This window comes from Cervus canadensis, chromosome 12, assembly GCF_019320065.1.
Source record: "Cervus canadensis isolate Bull #8, Minnesota chromosome 12, ASM1932006v1, whole genome shotgun sequence".
NCBI lineage: Eukaryota > Metazoa > Chordata > Mammalia > Artiodactyla > Cervidae > Cervus > Cervus canadensis.
The window spans coordinates 76,221,625-76,246,734 of record NC_057397.1 but is presented as its reverse complement, the minus strand read 5'-3'; the positions used below and the strand labels follow the sequence as shown (position 1 = coordinate 76,246,734).

General features: G+C 41.7%; 1 protein-coding gene and 1 long non-coding RNA gene across 2 annotated transcripts in view; both read right to left on the bottom strand.

Annotated features, from left to right (window-relative positions):
• Window positions 1-7,924, bottom strand: part of SNX16 (sorting nexin 16) — a 34,059-nt gene extending 26,135 nt beyond the window's left edge. The window contains exons 1-2 of the mRNA XM_043483554.1: window positions 7,727-7,924; window positions 5,481-5,955 (exon numbers count right to left, since the gene is read on the bottom strand). Of these exons, the coding sequence (XP_043339489.1) occupies window positions 5,481-5,855 (375 nt within the window). The 5' untranslated portion in view covers window positions 5,856-5,955; window positions 7,727-7,924. The remainder of the gene's footprint in view (window positions 1-5,480; window positions 5,956-7,726) is intronic.
• Window positions 7,925-18,596: 10,672 nt separating this feature from the next.
• On the bottom strand, window positions 18,597-24,459 carry LOC122451055. The gene is made up of 3 exons (XR_006272295.1): window positions 24,205-24,459; window positions 19,050-19,774; window positions 18,597-18,822 (listed from the first exon to the last, which is right to left on the bottom strand). It is a non-coding gene; the product is annotated as an uncharacterized LOC122451055 (long non-coding RNA).
• Between the last annotated feature and the right edge of the window lie 651 nt (window positions 24,460-25,110).

Sequence of the window (25,110 nt, the reverse complement as noted above, 5' to 3'; positions counted from 1 at the left end):
CCCCATAGACGGCAGCCCACCAGGCTCCCCAATCCCTGGGATTCTCCAGGCAAGAGTACTGGAGTGGGTTGCCACTGCCTTCTCTGATATTTTATGCTAATATATTCTAAAATTAATATGAAAAATAGCCACTATTATCTTACACAGTCAATTTAATAATCAAAATAACTATAGTTAAATTAATAATCAATAACTGCCAAGCAAAGTTTTCAAATAAATCAGATGTTTTAATCTTCAAGGATGAAATACAAGGTAGAAAATATCTGTATTAGATGAAAGTTTACATTTCTATAATTATGTAAAATTTTCTAGGCTACTGAATAGAAAAATTTGGTTGAAGCAAGTCAATATTTTAAAAGGTACTTAAGAAAAAGCTAGATTCTATGTTTCCTAAGGATAATTTTAGAATTTATTGCAAGGAAATACTATTTACAACAGAATCTCAGAGAAACATCTGGTAGTTTTTGGTACAGTGTTTTGAGCTAAGCTAAATACATGACACACAAAAAGTACTCAATAACTATCTATTGAATGAGTGAAACTCTCTTAAAAAGAGTAACTTTTTTCCTTCAAGTTAAAGTGTGGAATAGCTTTCAATTGTAGCTCTAGAGCTGCACTCTAGCTGCAAACGGCTATAAAATACTTGAAATGTGACTTTGACATATGCTGTGAGTGTAATATAGACCAGATTTCAAAGACTTAGTATGAAAAAAGATGTAAAAATACTTCATTAAAAAGATTATATAATGGTTACATGTTGAAATAATCATACTTTAAATATATTAAACAAAATACATTACTAAATATAATTTCATCAGTTTCTTTTTACTTTTTTTAACACTAAAAATTAGGAAATTTTAAATTACAAGTATGACTCATATTATAATCTTAGTGGATGATCTAGAGACAATTTATTAGTTAGGGATTGTTGATCATCCTTACAATTTGATTCTTCTCCCTTACAGACTTCTCAGCTTTGAAGGGAGAGAATCAGGAAGGTTTAGGTTGGATTCTTTAGTTTTCAAGTAAAAAGTAAATAATTTATCTTTGTAACATATAAAGGTGAGGATGAAGATTATTTAGATACCCTGTAAAGTCTCCAGAAAGTCCTGATGTAAAATAGTCATGCAGGGGATAAAAAGTAAATATTCTTTCTAGAAGTTACTAATTCAAAAAGGGATAAATTGACTTTAATACTTTTGACTATGAATAACTGATGCATGATAAAAGTCAACTTCATATGATAATTACTTCAACTATACATAATACATATTAACTTTATTTTTTCTGTTTTAAAAAATGAGCCCTTTTCTAACTGCTACCCTTCACAGTGGTCCTTTTTTTCTCTAGGAAAAACACAGGATAGATTTTTGCTTTATTTTTTCTAGAAAGCTCTCCTATCTACTTGTTTAAGTAGTACTTTCAACGAAAACTATATACAGTACTGATCATTGCTTCCTCCAAGTTCTAATAGCAGCTATTGTCTCTACTCTTTATTTGAAACTTAGTGTATACTACTTTGTACTCTTGTTTTATGTAGTCTGTTTTAACTAAACAAATGTAGACACATACACTGATCATAAAATACATACAGAAAAGCACAAAAACTTCAGTATACAACGTAATAGATTTTCGCAAACACACCATGTAACAAGAGTAACAAGAGGAAGAAACAGAAACAAAACATTACCAAAGAAGTCCACCCCATGACTCTTTCCGGAACCTGCTCACCACCCCTCCCAGTTACTTTTTGTTTTTAAACACTTTTCAACGACATTACACTGTCTATATAAGACCTTGCCAGTTTTTCCTAAACTTTCTTCAGTTAAGAGATCAACTCAAAGAAATATACCAAGGTGAAATTATTTGACAAACCTAAGACCCTCAAGCTTGTAACTCTAGCTTAGACCTCTCCCCTAAACTGAACACTGAATATATATCTATGTGCATATATATGTAGAGATAAAATACATATACATGTGTATACTCTCATATGTACATATACATAACTGACATCTCCACTTGATGTCTAACAAACGTCTTAAACCTAGCATATGCAAAAACAAATTCTGGTTTTTCCCTCAAAATCTGCCATTTAATTAAATGGCAACTCTACTTTTCACGTTGTTTAGATGAAAAGTGTTGGGATCATCTTTGCTTTCTCCACCTCCCACATCCAAAGGCTCTCTTTTCAAAATATATCCAGAATTGATAATTTCTTAGGCCCTCTTCCCCCACCTGGTGCACACCACCACTTCTCCCATGGATTACTACAAGAACCTAACTGCCTCGTGCCTTCCTTTTCCTCCCACGAAATCTAGTCTCAATTCAGCAGCCAGAATGAGCCTTTAAAAAGCTTAAGTCATATATTTCCCTGTGCTATGCAGTATATCCTTGTTGCTTATCTATTTTATACACAGTAGTTTGTACCTCTTAACCCCATACCCCTAACTTGCCAAAAAAAAACACAAAAGCTTAAGTCAGATCATCTGATTTTCCCTTTTAAAATCTTTTTGAGATTCCCAGCTCAAAATGGGGAAACTCTAAAGGCCTCATAAAGGCGTCTGTGCTCTACTTGATCTGAGGGTCACACTCCCTTGCTGTTACCTCAGTTCCTACATCTCTCCCCAATGATTATTCTGCTGTCAGCCATGAGGGTCTTGGCAGTTAAACCACCTGTCTGGGAAGCCTCCTCCCTACCCCCCCATTGTCCTGGGTATTGTCATGGTTCACTTTCTCTTCAGTTCAGTGGCTCAGTCTCGTCTGACTCTTTGTGACCCTGTGGATTGCAGCATGCCAGGCCTCCCTGTCCATGCCTGTCATTTTCTCTTAGTGCTACATCTTTTCTGTGAGGCCATGACTGGCAGTGCCACTTAAATTGCAGCTCTGGTTTCAGGAAACTATTTCTTTCCCCCTTTTTATTCTTCTCTACAGCACTTATCACCATGTGACAAACTAACATTAAAAATAAAATTGCTTATCTATCTTTCATACGTTCAGGTGAGCTCCTGTACCACTATTACCTGGAAGAGGGCTTGGCACATAACAGGTACTCCAAAAACGTTAAATAAATAAATAAGTGAATATGACTGATTTTATATATGTCATTTATTTCTTCCTCTGTATTGTCTTGAAAGACTTTACATACAAACTTTTCACACACATTATCTCAGTGAATGCTCATTCTTTCATAGAGAAGATAGGTCACTGTACAGAAATGAGCCACCAATTTATTATAATTTCCAAAAATCACTCACAAAAAAGTCAGATTCATGCAGATTTGCCACCCATATCATGTCTTACAATATTTTAACTCTAAAAATTGCCTCTTCATAATTTCAATATTCTTTTTCCTAGAAGATCCTTCCATACTGTCATTAACTATACAACATGAAATGTTGAAGTAAATATGAAATTACTTCCAGAAAATCCAACAGAAAGAACAGTTTCAAAGAACAAGCTTCTAAGTGGATTTAACAAGGTCATTGGATATAGAAATATGTAACATATAATGAGGACAAAATATATTAAACTAGCAATGAACAAACAGAAAACATTAAAAGATGTCGAGAATATCAAACAATATCCATACCCAGTAATAAATCTTGGCAAAAGAGGTTAAGACTTCTGCCTTGAAAACAATTATTTAAAATATTATTTAATAATTTATTAAAATAGCATTTAAATTATTTAAAATATTATGTAAAATTAATCAAAATATTATTTAAATAAATTAAAGACTTAAGGACATGGTTTAGGTTCGTAGGTTCAAAGACTCAGTACTGCAAATATGTCAGTTCTCCCTAGATAGATTCAATACAATCTCAATGCAAAGGGCCAAGACAACCCTGAAGAGGAACAGCAAAGCTATAGTACTTAGCTACCAGATGTCAATACTACCATCAGGCCTTAGTAATGAAGACAGGGTGGAACCAGTGAAGAAGGGAGAAATGGAACACAGAATCAGACCTGTACACTTATGGTCACCTGACTGTGACATAGACAACAAAGCAAATGCAAAGGAGATAAGGGTTGTCTTTTCAATAAAAACCTGATTTTAGGGAGAAAAAAATGTGTCTTGACTCTTTCTTCATACCACGGACAAAAATCAATTCCAGACAGTCTATAGCTCTAACTTTGAAAGGTCCAACAATAAAGCTTTTAGAAGAAAACATAGGACAACATACTTGTAACCTGGGAGGAGGCAGATTTGAAAAAGAGCTAACTGTAAAAAAAAATTTAATGTGCTGGACTATATTAAAACTAAGAACTCTTGATTATCGAATGAACCATTAAGGCAGGCACATCACAGAGTGAGAGATGATAGTCCCAACACATGTTCTGAAAAAGGACTTATGTCCAAAATGCACAGGAAACTATAAATCAAAGTGGAAAAGACCTCCCAAAAGGAAAATGAACAAAAGTCTTGAACAGACATTTCAGAAAAGAGAATACTCAAATGGCCAAAAAAAAAAAAAAAGTCTTAAAGGCAAATTAAAACCACAGTGTATCATTTTGCTCACTAGAAAAGCTAAAATGAAAAAAAAAAAACACACTACATGTTGGGAAGGTATGGAATAACTAGAATTCTCAAGGTGGGATGAGAAGGGGAAGACAGAGGATGAGATGGTTGGATGGCATCACCGACTCAACGGACATCAGTTTGAGTAAGCTCCAGGAGTTGGTGATGGAGGGAAGCTTGGCGTGCTGCGGTCCATGGGGTCTCGGAGTTGGACATAACTGAGTGACTGAACTGAACTGGGAAGGTGTGGAATAACTAGAATTCTCATACACTGCTTAAAAGAGTATAACTTAGTATGGCCGCTCTGGTACATTGTTCATCAGTATCTTCTAAAGCTGGGCAGATGATCCAGAAACTTTATTCTTAGGACTTTATATCAAACAGAAGTGAGTACATGTGTTTAATCAGGGACAAGTACTAACAGGTTTGCAGCAGTAGTATCTGTAAAAGTCCCAAACTGGAAATGATCAAAATGCCCTTCAGCAGTAGAACGGATAAGCTGTAGTATATTTACATAAAGGAGTAACATCAGTAATAAAAGTGAGCTGCCTACAATTACATGCAAGATCAAGGATGAATCTTACAAACGTATGCTGAAGAGACCATACCCAAGAGTAAATACTTCATAATTCCACTAACATGAAGTACAGAAACAGGGCAAAATTAATCTAGGCCATCAGGAGAGTGGGTATTGACTGACAGCACGAGCGGAAGCTTTTAGGATGTTGTAATGGTCTATTCTTGATTTGTGTGCTAGTTTCCCAGCTGTGTCTGGTTTGCAAAAATTAATTCAAGTAAAGCAAAAGTACACCAACAGCATGACAACTTAAGGGGTATAAACCAATTGACTTTTACATTCAAGAAATTACAAGTATAGGCTAACATCATTCAACACAAGTTTAGAACACAGGTTAATAAATCTTTCATCTAATGATGGATAGCAGAAGTCAATACTTACAGTAAATTTAGCTCTTTCTTCCATCACCTCATAACCCAGGATAATAGGTGTAGAAGGTCTATCTTCCAAATTCACTGTTTCAGGACTTTGTTCTTCACTTTCTCTTGGTCTAGCAGAATACTCAATGGAAGAATCTGCACCTGTAAATTTAGTCCTAATGAGGGGACTGCTACAGACAGATGAAGTGCTTTCCATTTGGTCAGATACACTGGTCTGTTTAAAATTACCCATATTTGAATCTTCTAACTGGCTTTTGGAAGAGTTTGAGCTTGTTGAGATACTCCCAAAAGAAGAACTTCTTTGGTTTCTGTTGGTTGCAAAACTGGAAGCAGAGTTCCCTAGGGGCATAGGAACTGGAACGTAAGGAGTTGCCATCTTCTTTTGGCGTTTGTAACAAACTTGCACACTTCTGAGTCCGAACAATTAGAGAACAAGTAATAAGCAATACATTATTTTCTTCTTAGGAATTCACTCTAAAAATGAGAGGAACACATGAAAGATTAGTCTTTGATCAGGAGCATTAGCCAAAAGAAAATAAAATGCTCATATCCATTTCTTTTAATTTTGTGACACTGTATTATTTTATTTAGAAAGAAAATACACCCCAAACTTCTTTCTTTAATCCAAAAATATCACCTCTAAGAGCTCCTGTTTGCAAGATGAGGAGAGCAGAAGTATTCTACACCCTTTTTCTTGATCCTAATATTACATGGTATGCTTTCCCCCCCACTTCGTGATGGATTGCTGTAAGGGTCATTGTAACCTGACGTCACGGACATAAAGGAGTTGAAAAGAGGAAAAGTGATAAAGATTGTTCTGAAACTTTATTCTCTTTATTATGATGCTGACACTACTACATATCGTACAGGCAGTGGAGGGTAAAGGGAAGGAAAGAAAGGGAGAAAAATTATTTATATTTCCTTCCGATTTAATTAGGGAAACTAAAAAATTACCCAGAGTAATGACAGTCACCAGAAGCTTAGACAGCTTGTAAGGTAAAGAATAAACAGTTCTTAAAGCAACAGGTTATTAAAACCAGGGTCAAACCAGGTTTTTTTTTGGGGGGGGGGGGAAACAAACTTGGTCAAATTAAATTAATCAAATAAACCGCAATGAATGGTAAACGTATATCGAACAAGATTAAATGATTAAAAGTTTAAACGTTCTTCGTAGTTTCCAGACCATCCCTAATTCCTACACCATAAACTGCAGGTACTGAACAAATGTTCAAAACCCATACTCCATAAGCTCTGTTCTCAAAAGGAGTTTATCTTGTCTCATAATTTCATAATAATACAGGAAAAAAGGTTTCCCACTAGGCTATTAATAAACTACGAAATAGCAGTAAAGTACAGATCCGGGAAATGGCACACAACAACGGGTCTGCCTATCCAACTACGTCTACGCAGCTCTACCGGCGAGAAAGGTAAGAGACAAGCCGCTCAGACAACATTTCTAACCCAGCACGTGGCTCTGAGCACCCTTCCCCATCATCAGGGACTCGGGAAACCCGAGCTGCTGATTCACCGCTCCTCGGTTCCGCCCGACGGCTTCCTCCCAAAGAAGTAAATAAAAGCCTGAACTCTCAACCTCCTGACGGCCGGCGGGGTCGCCCCGCCCTTGGCCACGCGACCACCTGAGGCCTCAGGGCCGGGAGCGCCCGGACCCGGACAGCATCCGAGCTCGCGAAGGCCTGAGCGCTGCCCGGCGGTGAGACACTAAGCGGGGCTCGCGCCGCGGCCTCGACCTGCTCTGAGAACCTCTCCGTCCTCTGGAGGACCGCGGGCAGGTGAGGTGGCCCGAGCCCGAGCAGCACGGCGAGCCAGAGAGGTCGCGGCGTGCGGGCAGCGCAGAGCCGGGACTACCCAGGACGGTCTGCTCGGGTCTGCGCAAGCCAGGGCTCCTCGGCTCGGGGGACGGCCAGCCTCCGCCTCCGCCCCGGTCGGCGGCCGCCCGGGCTCTGTAGCACTCCCGGCCCTCCGGGGGAGCCCCCCCGCCTGCCACTGGGCGCAGGTGTCAGCCGCCGCGCGCTCCCCACCTCAGCGCGCTCCCTACCTACCTCAGCGCGCTCCCCACCTCAGCTCGCCCCCTACCTACCTCAGCGCGCCCCCTACTTACCTCAGCTCGCCCCCTACCTTCCTCAGCGCCTTCCTCACCTCAGCGCGCTCCCCTCCTCAGCCCGCTCCCCACCTCAGCGCGCTCCCCTCCTCAGCGCGCTCCCCACCTCAGCGCGCTCCCCACCTCACCTGCTCCGGGCGCGCTGCCCTGGGAGGGTTAACTCCGACCCTGCCTCAAGGCAGCTTTCGGTCTCCAGCCACAACTCCCAGAGAACTCACGTGACTCGCTTCCCGAAAACAGCTGCTCCCCACCCGCCTCCGTGCGGGCCGCGGGCCCAGGGTCCCCGCCAGGCGGAGGGAGGGACTGGGCCGCCGCCGCTCCCGGAAGTGACGTCCACCGAGGTCGCCCGCCTCAGGGGCATGAGTTGTGGGCTCAGGGGTCTTTAGCGCCTGAGTCTAACCTAGTTTTGTGGTCAGAATTTTATCTTCTTTCCCATAGCTTTATTTTTATCAATTAACTTTTGAGAAATGGAGGCTACGGTCCCTAGTTTGACCGACAGATGATGAGAAGACTACAATTCCCGGGAGGAACTGCGGCCAATGTGGGCCTGGGCTCGCTTTGCATCATGGGACTCGTAGTCATCCCCTGCGGGGCTGGTTCTACCGGGTTACGGGCTGGTTTCCAGAAGGAGCCGAGTTTCAGGGGAGGACCGCTGATTCTAAAAGGGGGACGGACGCAGGATGCTTCATTACAGCCTGTTCCTCCTACTGTTCCTCACTATTACTCCAATGAGAACTCCTGAAATTGCTCAGTGTGGCGGTGTTTTTTTTTTTCCCCAAAATTTTATATATTTTTTATTATCTCGAGAGAAATTTTGTTTCAGATAATATAGTATTAGGCTTGTTATGGACTTCCTTAGTGTCTTAGATGGTAAAGAATCTGCCTGCAGTGGGGAGACCCTGGTTCCATCCCTGGGTCCCGTGGAGGAGAGCATGACAACCCACTCCAGTGTTTGCCTGGAGAATCCATGGACAGAGGAGCCTGATGTGCTACAGTCCACGGGGTCTCAAAAAGTCGGCAGGAATGAAACAACTTAGCACACAGGCTTGTTACATGTGCTCGTTTAAAGACCTGAAGATAACAGAAAAATCGTTCTTTGATAGGCAAATACTAAAATTCAGACTCGTCTGCAGGCCTGTTTATCATTAGAATTGAGCAATTTGATACAAAAATCATTGCATGAGTTCTAAGGCGTTGGAATAGTCCCAAGACTGGGAAAAACTGATACTTGTAATTTCAAAGTGAACATAGGAAGATAATCTGGCTTGTGGTGTATCGATGGTTTTCGGTTGATAATATTGAGCTTTCAGTGTGAATAAGACGTAAAAAGAGAATTCTAGGGACTTCGCTGTCAGTAGTAGTTAAGACTCTGTGCTTCCCATGGAGAAGACAAAGTTTCCATCCTTGGTGGAGAAACTAAGATCCCTCATGCTGCCTCCTACAGCGAAAAAAATAAATAAAATTAAAAAGTAAAAAAGAATTCTGTAGAGATGGTAGACTAAAACATGAGATAGTTTTCAGGATAGACTTGGCAGCCTTGGCTGAGAGGTGGCAGATAAATCCTTGAGTTCTGTAAGTTAATAAAGGTGTAGAAAAAAAAGAAAAAGGAGCTTTGGAATATTTCCCTCACTTGTTGTCAGGACTGCAGAAAAAGATAAGTTTGAAAATGGAAGATCTGATAATCTAATATCCAGGAAGCTAAGGAATATTAAACTTTCAAGAAGTATACATATACCTCAGTTAGGGATAGAAAAAAGATCTAGAAAAGATCTTTGGAATTGTCCAAGAAGAACTTCCTTCACAAAGTATTTAGAGGAGTGTACAGGACATACATACTATATCCTTTGTTTTCCAGAATATCTGGCATAGATGAATGTCTAGATTTTTGCTTTTAGAAAATGAACTGAACATTTCTTAAAAATATTTTTAATGAGATTCCAATTAGCAGTATAAATTATACTAGTTTCAAGTATGCAGCATAATGACTTAATATTTGTACTCATTGTGAAGCGATCACCATAGTAAGTCTAGTTAACATCTGTCACCATACAGTTATAATTTTATGTTGAAGATTTTTAAGGTTTACTATGTTAGCAACTATTAAATATGCAATATACTTTTATTAACTATGGTTACCATGCTGTACATTATATCATCATGACATTAATTTTTTTGTAACTGTAAGTTTGTTCCTTGTGACCCCCTTCACTCATTTCATCCACACTTCCCTGCTCTGGCAACCCTAATCTGTTCTCTGATTGGTGAGCTTTGTGTTCTTTTTTAATTCTACATATAAGTGAGATTACATAGTATTTGTTTTTCCCTGTCTGACTTATTTCACTTAACATAATGCCTTCAAGGTTCATTCATATTGTTCCAGAGGGAGGATTTCATTTTTTATGGCTGCATAGTGTTTCCGTCTGTGTGTGTGTGTGTGTGTGTGTGTGTGTATCACATCTTTATCCTTTCATCCATAGTGGGCACTTAGATTGTTTCCATATGTTAGCTTCTGTAAATAATACCACAGTGAACTTGGGGGTGCCTGTATCTTTCTGAATTAGTGTTTTGTTTTCTCTGGATAAGTACTCAGAAATGGAATTGTTAGATCATATGATAGGCCTATTTTTAAGTTTTTAAAGAACATCCATACTGTTTTCTACAGTGGCTGCACCAACTTACATTCCCACCAATAGTGCATGTGTTCCCTTTTCTTCATGTCCTTAAACTTGTTATTTCTTATCTTTTTGGTAATAGTCATTCTAACAGGTATGAGGTGATGGCTCATGGAGTTTTGATTTGCATTTTCCTCATGTGCTTGTTGGCCATCTGTATGTGTTTTTTGGAAAAATACCTGTTTAGATACTCTACCCCTTTTTAATTGGGTTGTTTGCTTTTGGGCTATTGAGTTGTATGAATTTTTTAAAATACATTTTGGATATTAATGCCTTATTATTTACAAGTATTTTCTTCTTCTTTTTTTTTTTTTTTTTGATGGTTTCTTTTGCTGTGTTCAAGCTTTTTAGTTTGATAGCTCCCCTGGTTTATTGTTGCTTCTGTTGCATTTGGAGTCAGATTCAAAAAAATCACTGCCAAGATTCACATTGAAGAGCTTACTGTCCATGTGTTCTTCTAGAATTTTTAGGGTTTCAGGCCTTACAGTCAAGTATTTAATTCATTCTGAGTTAATTTTGTGGATGGTATAAGATAGTAGTCTAGTTTTATTCTTTTGCATGTGGCTATACAGTTTTCCTAGCATCATTTATTGAAGAGACTGTCTTTTCCCTATTGTATATTCTTGGCTTATGAACAAAGCTAGTGGAGGTGATGGCGTTCTAGCTGAGCTATTTAAAGTCATAAAGATAATGCTGTTGAACTGCTGCACTCAATAGGGTAGCAAATTTGGAAAACTCAGCAGTGGCCACAGGCCTGGAAAAGGTCAGTTTTCAATCTAATCCCAAAGAAGGGCAGTGTCAAAGAATGTTAAAACTACTGTACAATTGTGCTCATTTCACATGCTAGCAAGGTTATCCTCAAAATCCTTCAAGCTGGGCTTCAGCAGTACATGAGCTGAGAACTCTCAGATGTACAAGTTGGGTTTAGAAAAGGCAGAGGAACCACAGATCAAATTGCCACCTTTTGTTGGATTATGGAGAAAGCTAGAGAATTTCAGCAAAATATCTACTTTTGCTTAATTGACTATGTTAAACACTTTGACTGTGTGGATCACTACAAACTGGAAAATTCTTAAAGAGATGGGAGTACCAGACCACCTTGCTTGTCTTCTGAGAAACCTGTATGTGGGTCAAGAAGCAACAGTTAGGACTGGACATGGAATAACTGACTGGTTCCAAATTGGGAAAGGAGTATGTCAAGGTTGTATATTGTCACCCTATTGATTTAACTTCTATGCAGAGTACATCATGTGAAATTCTGGGCTGGATGAATCACAAGCTGGAATCAATGTTGCCAGGAGAAATATCAACCTCACATATGCAGATGATACTACTCTTAAGGCAGAAAGTGAAGAGGAGCTAAAGAGCTTCTTGATGAAAGTGAAAGAGGAGAGTTAAAAAGCTAGCTTAAAACTCAACATGAAAAAAGCTTAGATCATGGCATTCAATCCCATCAATTCATGGCAAATAGAAAAAGAAAAAGTGGAAGCAGTGACAGATTTTGTCTTAGGCTCCAAAATCACTGTGGACAGTGACTGCAGCCATGAAATTAAACGATGCTTGGCCCTTGAAAGGAAGGCTATGACAATAGACAGCATATTAAAAAGCCGAAGCATCACTTTGCTGATAAAGGTCCATATCGTCAAAGCTATGATTTTTTCCAGTAGTCATGTATATGTGTAAGAGTTGGGCCATAAAAGGCTGAGCACTGAAGAACTGATGTTTTTGAATTGTGCTGGGGAAGACTCTTGAGAGTCCCCTGGACTGCAAGGAGGTCAAACCAGTCAACTCTAAAGGAAATCAACCCTGAATATTCATTGGAAGACTGATGCTGAAGCTGAAGCTTTAATTCTCTGGCCACCTGGTGTGAAGAGCAGACTCACTGGAAGAGACCCTGATGCTGGAAAAGACTGAAGGCAAATGAGGAAGGGGTGACTGAGAAGTCCATGGTTAGATAGCATCACCAACTCAATGGACATGCGTTTGAGCAAACTCTGGGAGATCGTGGAGACAGAGGAGCCTGATGTACTGCAGTCCGTGGGGTCGCAAAGAATTGGACATGATTTAGTGACTGAAAAACAACAATAACAATATTCTTGTCTCCTTTGTTGTAAATTAATTGGCCATATTTCTGAGCTCCAGGACATCCTTAACAATCAAGAAAGAATATCTGCGATTGTCAAAATAAAAGTTATATTAACACACATAGCATCTAATGGCTAGTCTTTGTGTATGGAATATTTTATTTGAGCTATGATGCCTTTATACAGTGCACACAATCAAATTGAATTGCATTCATTAAAATTTTTAAAGTAACAGAAGACCATTTTTCTGCCCTTTCATCATTTTAATTTTGTATAAAACATATACACATAGCAGGACATATGGAGCCCGCTCAAGGTCTGATTTTATACAGTGATATATAGATATTGGTACGTAGGGGTGGAGGGTTTAAGGGGGAGGGAGGATGAAGGTAGGAAGAAACACAGCAGAATAAAGTATGTGAAATAGGCAGACATCTCTTGAGGTAGCTTCTCAGATCCCAACATTTCCCCCTTGTCTGAAGTTTGTCCCTCTTCTACATGGATGGGTCCTCGTGGCCATGTTCATAATATGTTACTCTTATTACAAAAGTTTTTTTTTGTCATAGTTGATTGTATCTGAACAGGATTTTTGATCCAGTTATGTCCAAATGATGCTCTTTTCTACTCTCTTGTGGGAACGTGAGCATACAGACTGGAAGTCACAGGAGCTAAAGTCAGCTAAAGGAAATTTTGTGTGACGGTCCATCAAGTCCCACAGCTGAGGTCCTTGGAATTGGTCTGGTTCTTCCCCATTACCCACTTTTTTTGGAGTTCATGAGTACCTTAATGTTCTTCCAGTATTTGCTTTTTACTTAAATCTAGCCAGAGTTGGTTATTTTGCTTATAACTGAGAGTACAACTAATAGGCACATTGAAATGAGACAAACTGAATGCACAAAGTGAAAGTTGATAAAATACAAACAATCCCTTATCGATGGTTTGAAATAACTGAAATAACATAAAATGACTCTTCTCCAGTTATTGTTGTTCAGTCACCCAGTTGTGTCTGACTGCTTGCGACTTCTTGGACCGCAGCACGCCAGGCCTCCCTGTCCCTCACCATCTCCTGGAGTTTGCCCAAGTTCATGTTCATTGTGTCAGTGATGCCGTCCAGCCATCTCATCCTCTGACGCCCTTTCCTTCTGCCCTCAAGCTTTCCCAGAATCAGGGACTTTTCCAGTGAGTCGTCTGTTCACATCAGATGACCAAAATCCTGGAGCTTCAGCTTCAGTATCAGTCCTTCAGTATCAGTCCAGTGAATATTCAGGGTTGACCTCCCTTAAGATTGACTGGCTTGATCTCTTTGCTGTTCAGGAGACTTTGAGGAGTCTTCTCCAGCATCACAGTTCAAAGGCATCAATTCTTTGGTTTTCTGCCTTCTTTATGTTCCAGCTGTCAACCGTACGTGACCACTGGGGAGACCATATCCTTGACTATACGGACCTTTGTTGGCAGAGTAATGTCTCTTCTTTTCCACACACTGTCTGGGTTTGTCATCACTTTCCTGCCAAGAAGCAATTGTCTTCTGGTTTCATGGCTGCAGTCATTACTTTGGTAGAATTTCATGGATTCCTTGTTTTCCATAGGCTGCTGCTGCTGCTACTGCTAAGTCACTTCAGTCGTGTCCGACCCTGTGCGACCCCACAGATGGCAGCCCACCAGACTCCGCCGTCCCTGGGATTCTCCAGGCAAGAACACTGGAGTGGGTTGCCATTGCCTTCTCCATTTCCATAGGCAGTGTTTCTATAATCTTAATAGTCAGGATCTGAGCTCCACCTGCCCTCTGTTTTCTCCCTGTCATGAAATTTTAAGAGTTCATAAAAAGAACTGTAGACAGTCTGTTCTTAGAGTGACAGGAGGTGGCCAAAGCAGCAATGGAGCAGCATGATAGCCAACTTTCTTACAACAGATTTGTGACCCGTGGAGTGTCCTAACCCCGGGTAGGAATTACACAACTTTCTTACAGTGGGTTTGTGACCCTGGAGTGTCCTAACCTGGGTAGGAATTACACAACTTTCTTACAATGGATTTGTGACCCGTGGAGTGTCCTAACCCCGGGTAGGAATTACACAACTTTCTTACAGTGGGTTTGTGACCCTGGAGTGTCCTAACCCCGGGTAGGAATCACACAACTTTCTTACAACGGATTTGTGACCCGTGGAGTGTCTTAACCCCGGGTAGGAATTACACGGCATTTATAATGGCACAGAGAAGAGCCTTTCATACTACTAGCATGAATTTGTGATTTTCTACTCCTATTACTTAAGGAAGACTTTGAAAGCATGTGTGGAAATCCTACTGGAAATATAACAAAGAGACCAAATTGCTTCACAAAATCGCAGTTAGTCTTTGAACTGAAAGGGACCATAATGATCTTGAAGATAAGTCTCCATTTTAGAACTGAGACTCTAAAATGACTCTAAAATGACCCTTTCATTTCCTCAAAAGCTGAGGAAAACAGAAGCTAAAAGATCTGCTTGTAATCAGTTCCACTGCCCATTAACTCTTGGTTCTCAAGCTGGTAAGCTTCTTACCGGGGATAGTAAGATACCCTTTTCTGAGCACTTTGCACTTGTGTCCTAAATGTCTGTCATCCTTCCAATAGTGTCTTGCCTCTGGTACATTCTCAGTTAACAGGTGATGCCTGGGAAGCCTTCATGGATTTTGGTGCATGAGGAGGACCTACATTGGGCTTAAAGGGTTGCTAGGAATTGAATAAGTGAAGGATTCAGGCAGGGCAAAAAACAAAAATGAAAGTGAAGTTGCTCAGTTGTGTCCGACTCTGTGACCCCCATGGACTGTAACCTGCCAGGCTCCTCCGTCCATGGGATTCTCCAGGCAAGAATACTGGAGTGGGCTGCCATTTGCTTCTGCAGGGGGTCGTCCTGATCCAGGGATGGAACCTGGATCTCCTGCATTATGGGCAGACTCTTTATGGTCTGAGCCACCAGGCAGAGCACACTGGGCAAAGTCAGAAACTCGAGAAAGGGCGTACCTGTGTGGAGTGTGGTGAGACATCGAGGAGACCAGCCTGATTGAACTGAAGGGCCTTTGAATGTGGCTGGAAATAGAGCTATGAGCTCCTCCTCATCCCTCAAGCCATCTCAAACATAACTTTGTTAGTAATACCTTCCTGCTTTCTTCAGATGGAGTTAAAGCAAGCATTATACAAGCCTCTATGAGCCCCTTGTATTTGGTACACAAGTGGAGGCGGTCGTTGCTTGATTTGTGAGGGCTTTCCTGGTGGCTCAGACAGTAAAGAGTCCTCCTGCAATGCAGGAGACCCGGGTTTGATCCCTGGGTTGAGAAGATCCCCTGGAGAAGGGAACGGCAACCCACTCCAGTGTTCTTGCCTGGAGAATCCCATGGACAGAGAAGTCTGGCGGGCTTCAGTCCATGGGGCTGCAAAGAGCTGGACACAACTGAGCCACTAACACTTTCACTTTCATTAAATGTACAGCATAAGGGCCAGGATTGTGTATTGGACATCCATGTACTGACCTTGTATGGTACCCGAATAAGGCAGGTGGGTATCGTCTCCATAATAAGTACTTTATAAAATACCTGGCTCATCTTTCTTGTGCACATTTCCTATAATATTCTTCTAGACTTATGCATTTTCCACTCCTGGTTTAGAGAATAAAATCTAAATTTTTGAGTAGGTCCATGAGCCCCTTCATGTAATGACTTCTATCTCTTTTACGGTCTATTTCCTCTAGATGAATTAATTGGTTAATTAATTCACCAGCTATTTATTGAGTACCTATCATATGCAATGAGTCTCAAAGTCCAGCTATATCTATAATTATTTTCCCTTCTAAGCTTTCCATTTTTCTGTTTGCTAGCTTTTCTTACAGCTTTTGCCTGGAATTCTACTCCTCTCGTCCCATTTCTGAGACTCAGCTTTAGATGCCATGCTCTCCAAAGGCTGGTCTGATTCCCTCTCCACCATGTTCTCACAGTCCCCTCTTCAAGCTTCTGTTATGGCCTTGCCCCTGTTGAATGTGGTTATCGCTCTATGACTGCCTTTCTGACTAGGACATGTGCTCTTTGAGGCAGAGACCATATCTTTTTCTTCACTGGCTCACAGAACCTCCAGCATATGTTGTGGCTAAATAGAGCTTATGAATGAAAATGGGCGACTACAGTTTTCTTACTGGATCAGCTTGGTAGTTTAATAGAAACAAGCAAACACACATACACACATTCTCAGTGGAACTTGGTTTCAAAGAAACATTAAAAGGAAATTTAGCCCGTGAAACAGAGTGAAACAACTCTGCTTAAAGAGAAAGGACCCCTTCATTTGCACAGAGTAACTTGTAAATCACTGCGTTAGATAGATGATGTCTAAGTCCACTTTAGATCTAATGTTTTATGAGTTTATGAGTATCATTTGAAACCTTAAGGAGATGCTGAAACAAACATCACAGCCTGGTTCAGATCTATAAAGTGCATTAGGCAGAGCAAAAAATCAAATGAAATGTGAAAAAGCTGAACTATTGAAATTAAACAGACCGATGAATCAGGTGTTATTGTTCTTTTAAGTCTTTGTCTTAATTAAGTTTGGGATATGCTGCAATTCCTGGGATAAACATAGAGAAAGAATTCTGAGGTCCTAGTGCCAGGTTTCAACATTCCACTATGCAAGAGATCCTTCCAAAAAAGAAAACAAAATGTATTCAAGGAAAAACTATAGCCTTGGAAGAAGTAGCAAGTCTCTGGTCCATTGACACCAAGATTTCTGCTCATCTTTCAGGTGAGGTATTAACCTCTTCAGTGAGGGCTTAAATTATCTGGGTTACCCATGGTATTTTGTTTGGATTACTTCCAGCTTTTTTTTTTTTTTAATCTGTAATATGTGACAATAATAGTCCTTCCTCATAGGGCTGTTTTGAAAAAAAAAAAAAATCGATCTTGCTTGGTAAGTGCTTAGTACAGTACCTGGCAAAATGAACAATAGATATTATTATCTGGGGTCAACTTGGTAGCTCAACTACCTTAAGAAGGTAGACAGTATTGATAGTAATGTATATAGATATTTGTTGAATGAATGACTGAATAGTAGTTAATTATGAGCAGAGATCTGCGCTATTTATTTTATGTACATTAACTTATTTAACCCTCAAAATAATCCCATGAGTCAGATAGTGTTGTTATGATTGATTCTTTCCAGACTGAGTTTATAAGAGGCCAAATAGCAGCTCTTTATATATGAAAAGTTATTCTCTGAGAAGTTATCTTTGTATATATAAATACATATATATACTTGAGAAGTTCTCTTGTTTGGAGGAGAAGGAAATGGCAACCCACTCCAGTGTTCTTGCCTGGAGAATCCCATGGACAGAGGAGCCTGGCGGGCTGCAGTCTGTGAGGTCGCAGTCAGACACGACTCGGCGATTAAGCCACAACAGCAGCCTTGATTGGAGAGAATGAAGGACGCAAGCCCGGCTCTGTCTGCCTCGGAAGCCCACGCTCAGACTGCTCCTCCACCATCCTCTCTCTGTCATCTCACGGGCTGAAGCCTCGCCCCTCAGAAGCCATCCTTGGCAAGACAGAGATTGAAAGAGAAGTCTTTAGACTTAGTTCCAGAAATGCTTGGGGTCTCACTTCATTTAGCGCTATGGTAGCAGACCCGAGTGATTTCGTTTCTTTTATCTTTCTCTTTGACTCTTACCCAGTTGTAGTAGAATTCATGCGTCCTGGGTGTGGCTCCTAAAGTAATTTGTCTTGGTGGCTGATGTTTTCCCGTGCCTGTCCTGTCCTCGCATGCTCTCCTGTTGCTCTCATTTGCTGTTTATATTGGTTCTGAGCCCTAGCTTCTCTCATCTTCCTTGTTGAAAGATTGGATGGACCAGAAGGATTGGGAAGGAATTAAACAGGTAGAGATTGAGTTTGGATAGGAAGTGAGGGAGTATAGCTGGGAAGAGGAGTATCCTAGGCAGAAAAGGTGTAGAGGATTTTATATAGAGATTTTTTTAATAGTGAGAGACAAAGTTGTTTGAATTGAAATAAAGACAGACCTGCAGTTTTAAGTTTTATGTGATGCTAAATAGCCTTAACTCTGAGGAGCCAGCTCTTCCTCTTCATTTGACAGATCTTTGTTGCCTGCCTACCATATGTTCCAGTTATTGTTCTAAGCCTCTAGGAATTTATCAGTAACAGCATATGCAAAACCACTCTTCTCATGGAGTTCACATTTGGTAAATGTTCACGTGGGGACAGACAATAAACGTAACAAGAAATAAGTGTTAAGAATTTATCTAGGTTTATATTCTTTGAAGACAATAAAGTAAGAGTCACATGATTGGAGTCTCTGGGGCTGGGGAAGGTGAAGCAGTTATCCACTGGGGCATCGAAGCAGACCTCTCTGAATGCGTCTTGATTGCTAGATTTGGATGTCTAGAAGAAAACAGCTTTGCAAACCTGAGGATGTAGGAAGAGCATTCTAGGAAGGCTGACTCACGTGTTCTGTAGGAGGAAAAAGGAAACCACTTAGCCAGAGCACTCTTCTTCCTTTTCCTAGGAACTCTCTGGTTCCAGGAAGTAAGATGCCAGATGTTTCTCCAGTTGCATATGTGATCCATGTGTTTCTGACATTTGAATTTTAACATTAATATCCCAATCTTGCTAGTTTCAAGCTCCCGCTTCATTTTAAGGAATTCTAGTCTCGTGTCAGTTTTCCCTTGTCTGCTCACCCTTAAACTCCCCGAGAGGCGTCTTCTGTGCTTCAGGGACTCTGTTTTGGTCATTGCTCCCTTTGTGGCTGGGTGAGCTGCTGTCCCTGCTTTTGCCACCGGCAGAATCACGCTCGTGTTGACAGCTCCACAGTAGCCTTTCCACGAACAGGGGTGAGATGCTCAGTGTCAATGGAGTCACGCTCTTACACAGACGCCAGTGGAGAACTTCCAGTAGGGCCCCTGGGAGACCCACCGGGCAGCAGCCTGTGCCAGCTGAAATGGAGAACTTTCACGTTTGCTTGAATCCCCAAGTGTTACAGAGTGTGTCGGGCACCCCCTTTGAGTTTTGTTCACTGAGTCCCCTTCTCCCCAGGGAGCACCATCCATGTGGGTGGCTGAGTTTGCCGAAGCTCCTGTAACAGTTCTGCAGTGGGCTTCATCGGATGCCAACTCTCTGAGTGTCTTTCTGTGTCTAGGGAATTCCTGCCATCTGATTCTTGGTGAGAGGTCAGAGCCCACTTCCCAATCTCAAATTCTAGATTACCGTATCCTTGCTTTCTCAGCCTCATTCCAGTTAGCGTACAGAACATGCCCTCAGCATTCCCAGTCAGAGGAGTCTTTTCCCACGCCTGCTGCGTTGATTGAAGTACAGGTCTAATGCTCAGAGGTAGCGGCCTGCTCACAGGACTCATTATGTGGTTTGGCTTTGGGCTTTCCAGGTGGCTCAGTGGCAAAGAATCGTCCTGCCGGGGCAGGAGACACAGGAGATGTGAGTTTGATCCCCGGGTCAGGAACCTTGCCTGCAGTGGGAAATGGCAACCCGCTACAGTATTCTCGCCTGGAGAATCCCATGGACACAGGAGCCTGGCGGGCTACAGTCCAGGAGTCGGGTATGACTGAGCGCCCAAGCACGATTTGTTCCTGCAACCCGCTCCGGTGTTCTTGCCTGGAGAATCCCATGGACAGAGAGCCTGGCAGGCTACGGTCCATAGGGTCACAAAGAGTTGGATACAACTGAGCAACTTAGCATATATGCACGCAATGTCCCCAAGGATTTCAGAGTTCTGTAAGCTAGTCAATATCCTTAAAGTTTTTCTTTTTTTCTTACCAACTTATTGACCATAGACATATATCTTTTGTTACCCAAACATTATTGACTGGAATGTTTCAATATCTGCCTGCATAACAAATCTCCAGCCACAGGTTTTAGTTTCTTCAAAAATCCCCCAGTCAATAATGTGTTAAATTTGACAGAGTCACTTTTGAGCTGCTTGCTACATAAGCAAGTGAAGAGAACGGCAAAGAGAAAGGCCAAGAAAAAAGAATGATTTAAATTGAGGGGAATTGATGCCTTTGAACTGTGGTGCTAGAGAAGACTCTTGAGAGTCCCTTGGACAGCAAGGAGATCAAACCAGTCAGTCCTAAAAGAAATCAGCCCTGAATATTTCTTTTAAAATTAATTAATTTTTTTTAATTGGAGGCTAATTGCTTTACAATATTGTAGTGGTTTTTGCCATACATTGACATAAATCAGCCACGGGTGTACATCCTGAACCCCCCTCCCACCTTCCTCCCCTTCCCATCCCTCAGGGTCATCCCAGTGCACCAGCCCTGAGCACCCTGTCTCATGCATGGAACCTGGACTGTCGATCTATTTCACATGTGGTAATATACATGTTTCAATGCTATTCTCTCAAATCATCCCACCCTCGCCTTCTCCTACAGAGTCCAAAAGTCTGTTCTTTACATCTGTGTCTCTTTTGCTGTCTCACATATAGGGTCATCGTTACCATCTTTCTAAATTCCACATACATGCATTAATATACTGTATTGGTGTTTTTCTTTCTGGCTTACTTCACTCTGTATAATAGGCTCCAGTTTCATCCACCTCATTAGAACTGATTCAAATGCATTCTTTTTAATAGCTGAGTAATATTCCATGGTGTATATGTACCACAGCTTTCTTATCCATTCATCTGCCAATGGACATCTAGGTTGCTACATGTCCTAGCTCTTGTAAACAGTGCTGCGATGAACATTGGGGTACACGTGTCTCTTTCAATTCTGAAGAACTGATGTTTTTCAATTGTGCTGGGGAGGACTCTTAAGAGTCCCTTGGACTGCAAGGAGATCCAACCAGTCCATCCTAAAGGAAATCAGTCCTGAGTATTCATTGGAAGGACTGATGCTGAAGCTGAAGCTCCAATACTTCGGCCACCTGATGGGAAGAGCTGACTCATTTGAAAAGACCCTGATGCTGGGAAGGATTGATGGCAGGAGGCGAAGGGGATGACTGAGGATGAGATGGTTGGATGTCATCACTGGCTCAATGGACATGAGTTTGAGCAAGCTCCAGGAAACAGTGGAGGACAGGGAAGCCTGGCGTGCTGCGGTCCATGGGGCCACAGAGTCGGACACGACTGAGCACCTGAACAACGGCAACAACAGCTTGAGGGGAAATACTCTCTTCTTCTCTGCAGTTGTCCATGAACAAGGGAGTGCAGAGTCCTGACCACCATTACCCGTCATCTTGCAGCCGCGAGGGAGTCACCTTGGGATGGAGCCGGTGTGGGGATGGCAGGGTGGTGAAGCAGGGTGAGCATCCTGATGACGTCACAGCACCTTTGCATTTGCTGTTCCTGGAGTCCGCACTGTTTCTGGTTTTGAAGTGGTCTGAGATAATAAATTTCCTTATTGATTAAGCAAGATTAATTGGGTTTAATTAAGCAAGATTCATCGTGTTTGCTGAGTGATGAGAAGTGTTTGTCTGTTGTTAACAGCCCAGTTGGAAAAAATGGTAAAGCTGACCCTCACCCCCAGGTTTTTCTTTTCTAGAAGTGAACAAAAAAGGGGGGAACATTCCACTTGGGCTGAGTCCTTGAAGCTGGTTGAATTTCTACTTGAATGTTCCATCAACACTTTAAGACCAGTATCTCCCTCTTCTCTACTTTCTTTGGTGACAGTAGTTTTGCCAGCCAGATAACTTGAAGCAAAAACTTAAAAATTGTCCCAAATTTTCATTTCTCCGTTCCTTCCACCCTGTCAGAAATAGTCTGTTAGTTGTTTTTAAAAATATCTTTCAAAACTGTTTTCTCTTCACTTATCACTACAAATACCTTCCTCTGGGCATCCATATATATTTCCCTGGACTGAGACAATTGACTTCACACTGGTATTTTTGACACCAGACTTTCATTCTCTTCTTTTGCTACTAGAGTTAGAATTTCGGAACATAGATCTAGATGCATCCTATTTCACCTGTTCAGATTCTTTTATTATCACTCATTGTTTAAGAGATAAAATGCAAAATTCTTTTGCTTGACAGCTGGCACCTAAGACTTTGTGATCTGGCTGCTGCCTGCCTCTCTAATCTCCTTATTCCTGATTTTCTTTTTCTCTCTTTTTAGCCCAAATATTGGATGAAGCACTTGTTATAAATGTGACATGTCTCCCCTGCTTGGTCTGTGCTGTTTCTTCTCTCTCTTTGAAAGAGCCTGTTCATAAAGCTCACATTTTAAGTCCTTTGTGTGTGTTTTCATAAGTTTTCCATGCTTGGTTGGCATTTCTTCCATATGTCCCTTGTGTAGATTTCAGCCTTGACCACACTGTACTGAGATTGTCTTCATATTTGTCTCCCCTTCATTCAGTCAGCCCAGATTTCCAAAGTACTTTGTGTGTGAGAAGCACAATGCTGAGTGCTAGCCATTTAAAAATAAACACTTAATATTTACCAACTTGGTTTAGCAGTTAAACAGAGATAGGCACTTGAATAAATAAATATGAACGTGTTCAGATGGTAGGATGGATCTCTCAACAGGGTACCTGGTCAGCATAAGGAAGAAAGAGGCACTGTTACTAGGAGTTGGGGCTTACGTGTTAGGTCATGGATAGTGATAGTCAAGTTACATGTGCTGTCCCGTTTATTCTTCTTCACCAATAGATATTTAACGAACACTTATGGTTACCATGCTCTGGACCAAGAGATACAGTGGTAATTAGAATTAGTAATTGCCCTCATGGCATCTACAGTATAGTTCAAAGGCGGCAGACCAAACAGGCTATCACAATACAGCGTCCCAAGCGCCATAACTGGGTAGAGGGTTCATACAGAGGAGGTGGGCCAACCCAGGCTGCAGGGCGGGCCATCAGTGAGGACTTCCTGGAGGAAATAGCACCTGTTAGTAAGGTCAGACCTGAATGATTATTAAAAGTTAGGCAGGAGAAGGGGATGGGGATTGGAAGTGAGGGAAGAAGACATTCTAGGTAGGATAGTACGTTCTAAGGTCTGATAGTGAAAAACAGCATGGTAGAGTTGTGTCTTAGGGGCAAAAGTGTATGAATGTGTACAATTTTCTGTGCACCCTAGACCTTAGAGGAGTCAACCTTGCTTCTTAGGTCTTAGGTCTAATAGCCTGATTTTTCAAAAATAATTAAAGCAACCAAGAGGGTAGTTGTGCCTGCCTTTCCCAGGAAGTTTCACATGTGCGTCCTTTCTGAGGATCTGAGAGAATTCTAGGGGTCTGAACTGCTGGGTTGTCTGGCTGTCCTCGGCCATCCTAGGGTGGATTACCTTAGCTAGTGGGCTTGAGTGGAAGAATGGGGACCAAGAGTGCTGCCTGGTGGGGGTGGGATGGGATGGAGGGGGAGCCCCCTGACTGTAAGAGAGCCACGAGGGGAAAAAGATCTTTGCCAGCTTCAGAGGTCATGGAAAACCTCCAGGGGAAGGAAAGGTGCATAAAGGTAATGCCTAGGTAGCATTCTGAAATTCTGTGTGAAAGTCCTGGGTCACCTCTTTAAGAACGTCACAGTTAAGATCTATGCTCTCCTTCAGGCTTCTGGACTTAAGGCTCATGTTTCTGTGGCTGGGACACCACACAGAGATTGGACTGGCAATTCTTTGGATTTCAGAAGGAAATGCAGGAAGAGAAAGTTCAGAGAACAAAAATCTCAAAGCATAGAGTCAGGGAAGGTTCATGATGAGGCCAAGAAGGTGGAGGACCAGGTCACAGAGGGCCCTGAAAGCAAGGCTGAGAAAGGCCCCAGGGTCACATTTGCATTTCAGACAGATTCCTCTGTCTCTGGCATCTGGAAGAAGCAGAGAGGTGAGACCCAGGCAGGGAGGTGACCTGCTCGGGTACAGAGCAGTCCTTTGAAGGCAAGGGTTATTATTTACCTTGATTTTCCAGGAGAAGAAGCAGAGCTCAGGGAGGTGTTGGGCAGTAAACAGGATTGAGACTCTGGACTATTGGACTCCAAAGTCCACACCTCTTCTTGGTAGATCACTCTGCCCCCGTGTACTCGGCTGTACTCCTCTTTGAAGGAAGAAGCTGCGTCTTTTATTTATGGGTTCAGTGCCTGACCTGGTTATCTATCAGTGAGTGACTAAACATGGCAAAACTTAGTGGCTTAAAGCGATAGCATTCATTTTGCTCATGCCTCTGCAAAGGGAGCAGGCATGGCTTGGGAAAGACCAGTTGGCTCTGCTCTCCTGAGCGACGCCTAGGGCGGCTTGAAGGTGGGACTGGGTGACCCGTGGGCTCCTTCACACACGTCTGCCAGCTGATGCTCACCGTTGCCTGGAACCTTAGTTGGGACTCTTGCCACGGACACCCCCACCTGGACTTTCCTTGTGTCTTATTCCTTGTTGTCTTACAATATGGCATCTGGGTTCCCAGGGTAAGCATCCTAAGAAAGAGTGGACCATGCTGAGGTTGTATAGCTTTTTTAAACCAACCTTGCATTTCTGCTTGTTGGGAACACCTTATTAAGGCTTGCTCATACCTAAAGGAAAGTAAATCAGAATTTTGATGGGAGATGTGTCAAGGAATTTGCTGATGTGATTTAAATTAACTACAGTGCCTAATTTTGTAGCTAATACTTAAGTACTTAGACTTAGAAAGTGCTCTTTTATGCTTTTTACTTGGGTTGAGTATTTGATTCTCATGATAACCTTGTATTGGTGAGTGGTGGTTTAGTAGCTAAGTCGTGTCTGACTCTTGCAACTCGATAGGTCGTAGCCTGCCAGGCTCCTCTGTCCATAGAATTCCTGTCCAGGCAGGAATACTGAAGTGGTTTGCCA